The 11,681-nt window shown below is 54.2% G+C and overlaps 1 protein-coding gene across 2 annotated transcripts in view; it reads left to right on the plus strand.

The window, feature by feature from the left end:
* LIMK1 (LIM domain kinase 1) overlaps positions 1–11,263 on the plus strand; it is a 36,608-nt gene extending 25,345 nt beyond the window's left edge. For both annotated transcript variants that reach the window (XM_023218673.2, XM_023218674.1), the window contains 6 exons: positions 2,400–2,459; positions 2,685–2,750; positions 5,175–5,331; positions 9,327–9,382; positions 9,624–9,781; positions 9,871–11,263. In XM_023218673.2, the coding sequence (XP_023074441.1) occupies positions 2,400–2,459; positions 2,685–2,750; positions 5,175–5,331; positions 9,327–9,382; positions 9,624–9,781; positions 9,871–10,033 (660 nt within the window). In that variant the 3' untranslated portion in view covers positions 10,034–11,263. The remainder of the gene's footprint in view (positions 1–2,399; positions 2,460–2,684; positions 2,751–5,174; positions 5,332–9,326; positions 9,383–9,623; positions 9,782–9,870) is intronic.
* The last annotated feature ends 418 nt before the right edge of the window (positions 11,264–11,681 follow it).

The following is an 11,681-nucleotide window of genomic DNA, read 5'->3' on the forward strand; positions in this document are numbered from 1 at the left end:
CCAAGGCCAGCAGAACACCTGAGGTCAGGAGTTCGAGACCAGCCTGGCCAACATGGTGAAACCTTGTCTCTACTAAAAATACAAAAATTAGCCAGGTATGATGGCGGGCACCTGTAACCCCAGCTACTTGGGAGGCTGAGGCAGGAGGATCGCTTGAACCTGGGAGGCGGAGGTTGCAGTGAGCCGAGATTGCACCATTGCACTCCAGCCTGAGTGACAAGAGTGGGACTCCATCTCAAAAAAAAAAAAGAAAGTGCTCGGAGGAAGCCTCGCAGAGCCCTGTCCTGGACTATGTCCTGGGGATCCAGCCCTGGTCTCCAGCCCCATTTCTGTACCACCCTGAGACCATGGGATCTTCCTCAGGTTGGATTACTTTGTATCCAAATTGTGGACCCTTTGGGCTCCTGCTAGGTAACTTCACAGCAAGTTCCATTGTCAAGTGCAATTTGGAAACTCTGGGCTAGGCCAAGTGCAGTGGCTGACACCTGAGTTCCCAAACTTTGGAAGGCTGAGGCAGGAGGATCCCTAGAGGCCAGGAGGTCAAGACCAGCCTGGACAGCATAATGAGATCCCATCTCTACAAAAAAATCAAAAAATTAGCCAAATGTGGTGGCGCATGCCTGCGATTCCAGCAACACGGGAGGCTGAGGCAGAAGGATCACCTGAGCCCAGGAGGTCAAAGCTGCATTCCAGCCTGGGTGATAGAGTGAGACCCTGTCTCGATAAAAAATAAAGATCTCGGCCGGGCGCGGTGGCTCAAGCCTGTAATCCCAGCACTTTGGGAGGCCGAGATGGGCGGATCACGAGGTCGGGAGATCGAGACCATCCTGGCTAACACGTTGAAACCCCGTCTCTACTAAAAAAAAATACAAAAAACTAGCCGGGCGAGGTGGTGGGCGCCTGTAGTCCCAGCTACTCGGGAGGCTGAGGCAGGAGAATGGCGTAAACCCGGGAGGCGGAGCTTGCAGTGAGCCGAGATTCGGCCACTGCACTCCAGCCTGGGCGACAGAGCCAGACTCTGTCTCAAAAAATAAAAAAAATAAAATACAATAAAGATCTCCAAGGGGATGGGGTTTGGGAATGAGGCATCTCCCCCAAATGATTTGAGCCCAAAGCCCCGTTCTCCTGGCGTGGCTCAGTGCTGCCCCGTTCTCCTGGTGTGGCTCAGTGCTGCCACTCTACAGGTGACCTTGCTGGGCCCTTCTACTTCGTACCTATCTGTGAAAGTAGGTTCCAATTTTTTAAAAACCTAGAAAGATGAGTTTTTTGTTTTCTTGGTTTTCTTTCTTTTTTTTTTTTTTTTTTCTGAGATGCAGTTTTTTTCTTGTTGTCCAGCCTGGAGCGCAATGGCACGATCTCAGCTCACTGCAACTGCCAACTCCCTGGTTCAAGTGATTCTTCTGCCTCAGCCTCCCGAGTAGCTGGGATTACAGGCGCCCACCACCACATCCGGCTAATTTTTGCATTGTTAGTAGAGACGGGGTTTCACCATGCTGATCAGGCTGGTCTCAAACTCCTGACCTCACGTGATCCATCCGTTCTGGCCCCCCAAAGTGTTGGGATTACAGGCATGAGCCACCGCACCTGACAGAAAGATGAGATTCTATAGAAAATAAATCTAGCTTGTTTTCTCAGAGGAGGCAGATTGGGAGCTATCCCTGCTTAGAGTTTGAAATCATTTCTGTTAGGAAATAATGTTTGTAGGGGCTGGGTGCGGTGGCTCATGCCTATAATCCCAGCACTTTGGGAGGCTGAGGCAGGTGGATCACTTGAGGTCAGGAGTTTGAGACCAGCCTGACCAATGTGATAAAACCCCATCTCTACTAAAACTACAAAAATTAGCTGGGTTTGGTGGCAGACACCTGTAATCCCAGCTACTTGGGAGGCTGAGGCAAGAGAATTGCTTGAGTCCAGGTGCAGTGGCTCATGCCTGTAATCCCAACACTGGGAGGCCAAGGTGGGCAGATCACCTGATGTCAGGAGTTCAAGACTAGCCTGGCCAACATGGTGAAACCCCATCTCTACTAAAAATACAAAAAATTAGCTGGGCATGGTGGTGCATGCCCTTAGTCCCAGCTACTCAGGAGGCCGAGACACAAGAATCACTTGAGCCCAGGAGGCGAAGGTTGCAGGGAGCTGAGATGGTACCACTGCACTCCACCCTGGGTGACAGAGTGAGACTCCATCTAAAGAAAAAAAAAAAGAAAGAAAATGGCGCCTGTGAGCTGTGTTGACTCATACTCTTTAGAAGCAGACAGTTGTGGGTGCCTGAAGAAATCAGGGTGTTGAGGAGCTCATAGAACCCTCTAGGACACTTGCCCCTTCCTGCCTCTCATGCAACCATCCCTGCCACCGGGGCCCCCGCCGGCCCCACCCTGGCCTTTCTTTCTCTATCCCAGGACAGCCAGTACCCATGGAGCCAGAGAGTGAGCTTTGCCAAGGACATCGCGTCGGGGATGGTGAGTGAGCCGGGTGCTCCAGCTCCATTCACAATCCCACCAGGAATTTGCAAACAGAACCCACAGAGAAACTTTGAAAGAGGGCAGAGGGGGTCGATGGGAGAGTGGGAAGAATCGTCCTGACTGGCCTGATTGGGGTGGGAGCAGAGGGAGTTTCTGGGGGGCCAGAATGGGCTGGGGTCCCTCGGCACAGCTGCCCCCTGACTCCCGTGTCCCCGCCCCCAGGCCTACCTCCACTCCATGAACATTATCCACCGAGACCTCAACTCCCACAACTGCCTGGTCCGTGAGGTGAGCACCAGGGCCCCACGTGGCTGGGTGTCGGGGAGACAGCAGGAGCCCAACCACTCCTAGCCTCGGGGCCTTCCCAGAACTGGAGGCCCCTGGGTTGCCTCCATGGCTTCAATTTGAGGTGGGGGTCGGGGGCAGCAGCCTGTGGGGAAGAGCCCAGCTTCAGGAGGCAGACAGACCTGGGTTTGAGTCCTGTCTCTGCCACTGACTCATGGTGGACCATCAGCATCCCAGGTTTGTAGGAGGGTCTTATAAATCAATGAAGGAGAAAGTGACATGTAAGCTGCAAAGGACCAGGACCCTGGTCTTCATAGAGCGCAGCCCACCATGGCACAGTGGCCACGGGCTACACCAGACAGCACCAGCATCTGGGGGCCACAGAGTGGGGGCACAGGCATGTGGGCTGGAGTGGTCAGGGCAGGCTTTCTGAAAGAGGAGGCTTTAGGTGGATATATAAGCAGAGGACGGGCAGGCAAAGAGCCCAGTGTCTAAGGATTGGAAAGGGAGGGGAGCCTGGTTCTCCATCGAAAGCAGAGGAGGGAGTAACCATGCCTGTCTGGAGAGGTGGTGTATTCGCGTCCTGGGGCTGCCATCACAAAGTACTGTGAACCAGATGGCTCAAAACAACAGAAATGGGCACAGTGGCTCACACCTATAATCCCAGCATTTTGGGAGGCCAAGGCAGGTGATTGCTTGAGCTCAGGAGTTCAAGACCAGCCAGGGCAACATGGCAAAAGCCCATCTCTGCCAAAAATACCAAATAAAATAGCCGGGCATAGTGGCATAAGCCTGTGGTCCCAGCTACTAGGGAAGCTGAGGCAGGAGAATCGCTTGAACCTGGGAGGCAGAGGTTGCAGTGAGCCGAGATCACGCCATTGCACTCTAGCCTGGGTGACAGAGCCAGACCCTGTCTCAAAAAACAAAACGAAACAAGGCCGGGCACTGTGGCTCACGCCGAGGCAGGTGGATCACTTGAAGCCAGGAGTTCCAGACCAGCCTAGCCAACATGGCAAAACCCTGTCTCTACTAAAAAATTCAAAAATTAGTGGACATGGTGGTACATGCCTGTAATCCCAGCTACTCGGGAGGCTGAGGCAAGAGAATCACTTGAACCCGGGAGGCGGAGGTTGCAGTGAGCCAAGATCACGCCACTGCATTCCAGCAACAGAGTGGGACTCCATCTCAAAAAATATAAATACAAGAATAAAAAATAACATAGACCTGTGTTGGCTCACACCTGTAATCCCAGCACTTTGGGAGTCCAAGGTGGGCAGATCACTTGAGCCCAGGAGTTCAAGACCAGTCCGGGCAACATGGCAAAACCCTGTCTCTACAAAAAATAGAAAAAAAGTAGCTGGCATGGTGCCAAGTACCTATAGTACCAACTACTCAGGAGGCGTAGGTGGAAGGATTGCTTGAGCCTGGGAAGTTGAGGCTGCAATGAGCTGTGGTCATGCCACTGCACTCCAGCCTGGGCCACGGGAAGGAGACTCTGCCTAAAAACAAAGAAACCCAAAAAGCAAAGAACACAGACCTCACCTGGCTATTGGGAATATTAAAGATAAAATTGAGCCAAGTATGATGGCTCACTCCTGTAATCCCAGCACTTTGGGAGGCTGAGGCAGGTGGATCACTTGAGGCCAGGAGTTCAAGACCAGTCTGGGCAGCATAGCAAGACCCTATCTCAATCAGTCAATCAACATAGATAAAGAATAAACCTGGTGGCATGCCATGCACAGGACCTGGGTCTCTCATCAAAATTCCTGTCTTGCTGGGGCAGTGGCCTACACCTGTAATCCCAGCACTTTGGGAGGCCACAGTGGGTGGATCACCTGAGGTCAGGAGTTCGAGACCGTCCTGGCCAACATGGTGAAACCGCTGTCTTTAATAAAAATACAAAAATTAGCCAGGCATGGTGATGGGTACCTGTAATCCCAGCTACTCAGGAGGCTGAGGCAGGAAAATGGCTTGAACCTGGGAGGCAGAGGTTGCAGCGAGCCAAGATCGCAACACTGTACTCCAGCCTGGGCAAAAGAGCGAGACTCCATCTAAAAAAAAAAAAAGAATGCCTATCTTTCCAAAAGAAAGCAGCGTCGGTACCCTCGTGGGTGGGAGGGAGCGCTTGCAGGAGGGAGCAGTGGGGGCACCGGGATGGTTTGGGGAGCACGTGGAGAAGGGGCAGAGGGTGCAGCACGTGGTGGGAGGGAGGAAGCCACACTGCCATCCTCAGGTGCTTCCAGCAGCTCCATTTGCAAAGAGCTGATGGCTTTGGGGAAGGAAGGGGTCCCCACCCTGTGCCAATGCAGGGTATCAGAGGTATGTTCTGTGGTCTGTCTACGGGTTGGCTTGGGGTCCCGGCGAGGGGCAGGCCAGGCGGGCAGTACCAGGATCGGGTCCCAGTGTGACCCGGCTTCACCTTCCCAGAACAAGAACGTGGTGGTGGCCGACTTCGGGCTGGCGCGGCTCATGGTAGATGAAAAGACTCAACCCGAGGACCTGCGGAGCCTCAAGAAGCCAGACCGCAAGAAGCGCTACACCGTGGTGGGCAACCCCTACTGGATGGCACCCGAGATGATCAATGGTGAGTTGTTCAGCCCTGCCCATCATGGCCCTCACAGGGAGCCACGGGGGGCCCAGCAGAGCTGCAACCTCTGGAGCCCCTGGCCCCTCCCAGCCTCATTGGCTCTTCAGTTACCCTATGGGTCCTACATCGGCTCCCTCTTTCTCCTATAAGGCACTTAGTGGCAGCTGGGCAAGGTGGCTTACACCTGTATTCCCAGCACTTTGGGAGGCTGAGGCAAGTGGATCGCCTGAGGTCAGGAGTTCGAGACCAGCCCAGCCAACATGGTGAAACCCCCATCTTTACTAAAAATACAAAAATTAGCCGGGCATGGTGGCGGGTGCCTGTAATCCCAGCTACTAGGGAAGCTGAGGCAGGAGAATCGCTTGAACCTGGGAGGCATAGATTGCAGTGAGCCAAGATCACGCCATTGCACTCCAGCCTGGGTGACAAGAGCGAAACTCCATCTCAACAACAACAAAAAAATAAGTAAAAGACATTTAGTGGCTTAAATAAATGGTCATACAGTTCTGGAGTCTGAAGTCCAGCGTCAGCCTCACCGGGCTGAAATCAAGGCGCCAGCAGGGTGAGCTCCTTCTGCAGGCTCCGGGGCACCTGTTCCCTTACCTTTTCTGGCTCTTGGAGGTGTCCTCATTCCTCATGTTGCTGCCCCTCCTCTATTTTCAGGGCTGGCCGCAAAGCATCTTCTCTTCTCTGATCTCTGCATCCATCCCTGCATCTCCTTCCCTGGCTCTAATCTTCCTCCTTCCTTTTTTTTTTAAAGAGACAGAGTCTTGCTCTGTTGCCCAGGCTGGAGTGCAGTGGTGCCACCATAGCTCACTGCAGCCCCGACCTTCTGGGCTCAAACTGTCATCCCACCCCAGCCTCCTGAATAGCTGGGACCACAGGCATGAAACACCATACCCAGCTAATTCTTTTTAATTTTTAATACAGACAGGGGTCTCACTGTGTTGCCCAGGCTTGTCTCAAACTCCTGGCTTCAGGTGATCTTCCGGCCTTAGCCTTCCAAAGTGCTGGGATTCCAGGCATAAGCCACCATGCCCGGCCCTCCATCCTTCTGATAGGGACTCTTATGATGACATTGGGCCTATCTGGAAAATCCAAGATCAGCCCTCCATCTCAAGACCCTCAACTTAATCCCATCTGCAGAGTCCGATGGAAGGTAGGACGTTTACAAGTCCCAGGGATCAGGACGCAGTCATCTTTGGGGACCGTAATTCTGCCTCCCACAGGGTCTACCTCCCTCAGTCCATTTCTTTACTGTCAGTGGTCCTATATATGCCCAGAGTATAGGTTATAAAGTCCTTCTACAAGCAGGTGGCACACGAACACAGGTTCAGGGCAGGCAGACCCCAGCCATCACCTCATCATAGTTAACCTAGTTAAATTAGCCTGGCATGTGGCGTGGTGCCTAACGCCGGTGGTCCCAGCTACTCAGGAAGCCAAGGTGGGAGATTTACTTGAGCCAAGGAGGTCAAGGCTGCAATGAGCTATGATCATACCACTGCATTCTAGCCTGGACAACAGAGCAAGACCCTGTCTCAAGAGAACAAAAAATAGGCCAGGCGCAGTGGCTCATACCTGTAATCCCAGCACTTTGGGAGGCTGAAGCAGGCAGATTGCTTGAGGCCAGGAGTTCGCGACCAGCCTGGCCAACATGGTAAAACCCCATCTCTACTAAAAATACAAAAGTTAGCCAGGTGTGGTGGTGCATGCCTGTAATCCCAGCTACTTGGGAAGCTGAGGCAGGAGCATCACTTGAACCCAGGAGCAGAGGTTACACTGGGCCAAGATTGTACCACTGCACTCTAACCTGGGTGACAGAGCAAGACTGTCTCAAAAAAAAAAAAAAAACCCCACCTGGAATCCCTGCACTTTAGGAGGCCAAGGTGGGCAGATCACGAGGTCAAGAGATCGATACCATCCTGGCCAACATGGTAAAACCTCATCGCTACTAAAAATACAAAAAAAATTAGCTGGGCATGGTGGCACACATCTATAGTCCCAGCTACCCGGGAGGCTGAGGCAGGAGAATTGCTTGAACCCGGCAGGCGGAGGTTGCAGTGAGCCAAGATCACATCACTGTACTCCAGCCTGACAGCAGAGTGGGACTCTGTCTCAAAAACACACACACACACAGAGTTAACATAGCCCCCAAAGAAGACTATAAAACAGTCTTAGTGCCCAGGCACAGTGGCTCACACTTGTAATCCCAGCACTCTGGGAGGCTGCGGCAGGCAGATCACGAGGTCAGGAGTTTGAGACCAGCCTGGCCCACACGGTGAAACCCCATCTCTACTAAAAATATAAAAATTAGCTGGGTGTGGTGGCGGGCGCCTGTAATCCCAGCTACTCAGGAGGCTGAAGCAGGAGAATCGCTTGAACCCGGGAGGCAGAGGTTGCAGTGAGCCGAGATCGTGCCATTGCACTCCAGCCTGGGTGACAAAGTAAGACTCTGTCTCAAAAAAACAAAACAGTCTTAGTGTTTCCTATCTGTAGGGATTGGTGTGAGGATTTAAGGGTGTACACTCATTTCCACCTAGTTGGCATTCAGTAAATGAGAGTTGGTATTCAGTACTAATTGTTTTGGGTATTTCGTTTTTTGTTTTTGAGATGGAGTCTTGCTATGTTGCCCAGGATGGAGTACAGTGATGTGATCTCAGCTCACTGCAACCTCTGTCTCCCGGGTTCAAGTGATTCTCCTGCCTCAGTTTCCTAAGTACCTGGCATTACAGGCACCTGCCACCATGGCTGGCTAATTTTTGTGTTTTTAGTAGAGATGGCGTTTCACCATGTTGGCCAGGCTGGTCTGGAACTCCTGACCTCAGGTGATCCGCCCACCACAGCCTCCCAAAGTGCTGGGATTACAGGTGTGAGCCAGCGCACCCAGCCATGTACCAATTGTTTTTAACATCATTAAGCAACTGGTATCATTCCCATTTTACAGATAAGGAAAGAGGCTCAGAGAGTCCATGTCAGTTCCCTGAGGCTGCTGTAATAAATTGTTAGAAACTTGATTATTTAAAACAGCAGAAAATGGTCAGGCATGGTGGCTCACACCTGTGGTCCCAGCACTTTGGGACACCGAGGCAGGTGGATCACTTGAGGTCAGGAGTTCGAGACCAGCCTGGCCAACATGGTGAAACACCATCTCTACTAAAAATACAGAAATTAGCCGGGCATGGTGGCAGACACCCGTAATCCCAGCTACTCGGGAAATTGAGGCAGGAGAATCACTTGAACCCAGGAGGCAGAGGTTGCAGTGAGCCACAATCGTGCCACTGCACTCTCGCTTGGGCGACAAAGCAAGACTACATCTCGGAATAAAATAAACAGCAGAAATGTATTCCCTCGTAGTTTTGGAAGCCAGAAGGTTGAAATCCAACAGGGCTGCACTCCCTCCAGGGGGATCTAGGGGAGAATGCATTCCTTGCCTCTTCCACCTTCTGGTTGTTTTGCATTCCTGGGCTTGTGGCCACATCATTCCAGTCTCTACCCCCGTCTTCACAGGGCCACCTCCTCCTCTTCTGCTGTGTCTTCTCTGTGTCTCTCTCAAGAGCGCATTTGCAGTGGCATTTGGGGCCCGTCCAGATCAGCCGACATCATCTCATCTCCAGATCCTTAACTTAATCCCATCTGCAAAAGACCCTTTTTCTGATCCAGTAACATTCACGGATTCCAGAGACCTGACATGGTTGCCTTTTAGGACCAGCACAGAGTTCATGACCTGCCCAAAGTCACGCAGCTGATTGGTGCCTAGAACTCCTTGTCCAGGCCTCTGCCCCTTGCTCCTCAGAGCTCCCAAAGACTTGCTCAGACCTGGTGGGGTTGGGGGAAAGAGCCTAAGCCTAGGTTCCCAAGGAGATTGCCGGCATCTGCCTCCTGGGCCTGGACCTCCCAACTGGGGCATCCTCCCAGCTGGCCCGGTCCCCTGCCTTTTGGCATCCCTGGCACCCCTGTGTGTTCATCTGTTGACAGTCAGTCTCTTTGTCCAGGCCGCAGCTATGATGAGAAGGTGGATGTGTTCTCCTTTGGGATCGTCCTGTGCGAGGTAGGTCCAGGGGTGTTGAGGCCTGGGCTCCTCCCCACTCACCCAGGCTGCAGGCTCAGCATCTGCAGGGGCTGCAGGCCAGGAAGGCTGCCCACAGCAAGGCATGGGCTGGCCCCCGTGAGGTACCGCAGTCAGGCTGCAGCCAGGCCCGGTGCCACCTGCCCTCAAGCCACCTGGATGGCACCCAGACGCCCAGGTTGAGGGCCCCCCTGGAGTAACTGCTGGGCCTTGTGCTGGACAGATCATCGGGCGGGTGAACGCAGACCCCGACTACCTGCCCCGCACCATGGACTTTGGCCTCAACGTACGAGGCTTCCTGGACCGCTACTGCCCTGCAAACTGCCCCCCGAGCTTCTTCCCCATCACCGTGCGCTGTTGCGATCTGGACCCCGAGAAGAGGTGAGTGGGGTGGGGTCCTGGCCTGGGGGACGGCGGGGCCGATTCCTGGGAGAGCCAGACCCACCTTTCCCCACCCGCCTGTCACCCAGGCCGTCCTTCGTGAAGCTGGAACACTGGCTGGAGACCCTCCGCATGCACCTGGCCGGCCACCTGCCACTGGGCCCGCAGCTGGAGCAGCTGGACAGGGGTTTCTGGGAGACCTACCGGCGCGGCGAGAGCGGACTGCCTGCCCACCCTGAGGTCCCCGACTGAGCCAGGGCCACTCAGCCGCCCCTGTCCCCACCTCCAGGGAATCCACCCCCACCAGATTCCTCCACGGGAGGTGGCCCTCAACTGGGACAGTGGGGGCCCGGGCTTCTCCTCAGAGCCAGGTCCTGACTTGCCTTCTCCCACCCCGTGGACCGCTTCCCCTGCTTTCTCTCTGCCATGGCCCGGAGCCGGCCGAGCTGCACACGCACACCATGCCCTCGCCCTGCTGTAACTTCTGTCTTGGCAGGGCTGTCCCCGCTCGCTTCTCCTTGCATGAGCTGGAGGGCGTGTGTGAGCTGTGCCCCTTTCCACACGCTGCTGCCCCAGCCACCCTGTGCACGCTCCACCTGTCTGGTCCGTAGCTCCCTGGAGGCTGGGCCAGGAGGCAGCCTCTGAACCATGCCCCATGTAACGCTTGGGTGCATGGGCGGGCGCACATCAGGGCAGAGGCCAAGTTCCCAGGTGTCTGTGTTCCCAGGAACCAAACGGGGAGTCTGGGGCCCGTTTTCTCCCCAGGGGGTGTCTAGGTAGCAACAGGTATCGAGGACTCTCCAAACCCCCAAAGCAGAGAGAGAGCTGATCCCATGGGGTGGAGGTCCCCGATGGCTGAGCAAATAGCCCCTTCTCTCGCTTTGGGTCTTTTTTTTTTTGTTTCTTTCTCAAAGCCACTTTAGTGAGAAGCAGGTACCAAGCCTCAGGGTGAAGGGGATCCCTTGAGGGAGCGTGGAGCTGTGGTGCCTGGGCCAGAGCTGATGGGGAGGAGCCGGCTCGGGCAGCGAGAGGATGGGCACAGTGGATGGGGCAGGTGTCCACCAGCAGCTCAACCCCTGCAGTCATCTCAGAGCCCCTTCCCGGGCCTCTCCCCCGAGGCTCCCTGCCCCTCCTCATGCCCCTCTGTCCTCTGCGTTTTTTCTGTGTAATCTATTTTTTAAGAAGAGTTTGTATTATTTTTTCATACGGCTGCAGCAGCAGCTGCCAGGGGCTTGGGGTTTTATTTTTGTGGCGGGCGGGGGGGGGAGGGCCATTTTGTCACTTTGCCTCAGTTGAGCATCTAGAAGTATTAAAACTGTGAAGCTTTCTCAGTGCACTTTGAACCTGGAAAACAATCCCGACAGGCCCGTGGGACCATGACTTAGGGAGGTGGGACCCACCCACCCCCATCCAGGAACCGTGACATCCAAGGAACCAAACCCAGACGCAGAACAATAAAATAAATTCCGTACTCCCCACCCAGGTCCTGCGTGGCGATGTGTGTCTGGGGCCCTGGGGAAACAGTCAAGATAAGAGGAGTTAGTCTTCCCTGATGAGAAGACAAGGATGAGTATGGTGGCTCATGCCTGTAATCCCAGCACTCCGGGAGGCTGAGACAGGACGTATCCCTTATGCCCAGAAGTTCAAGACCAGTCTGGACAACATAGTGAGATCCTGTCTCTACGAAAAATTTTTTAAAATTAGTTGGGCAGGGGCCAGGTGTGGTGGCTCATGTGTGTAATCCCAGCACTTCGGGAGGCCGAGGCAGGTGGATCAGCTGAAGTCAGGGGTTTAAGACCAGCCTGGCCAACATGGTGAAAACTCGTCTCTACTAAAAATACAAAAATTAGGCCGAGCTCGGTGGCTCACGCCTGTAATCCCAGCACTTTGGGAGGCCGAG

The sequence above is a fragment of the Piliocolobus tephrosceles genome, chromosome 8 (genome assembly GCF_002776525.5).
Source record: "Piliocolobus tephrosceles isolate RC106 chromosome 8, ASM277652v3, whole genome shotgun sequence".
NCBI lineage: Eukaryota > Metazoa > Chordata > Mammalia > Primates > Cercopithecidae > Piliocolobus > Piliocolobus tephrosceles.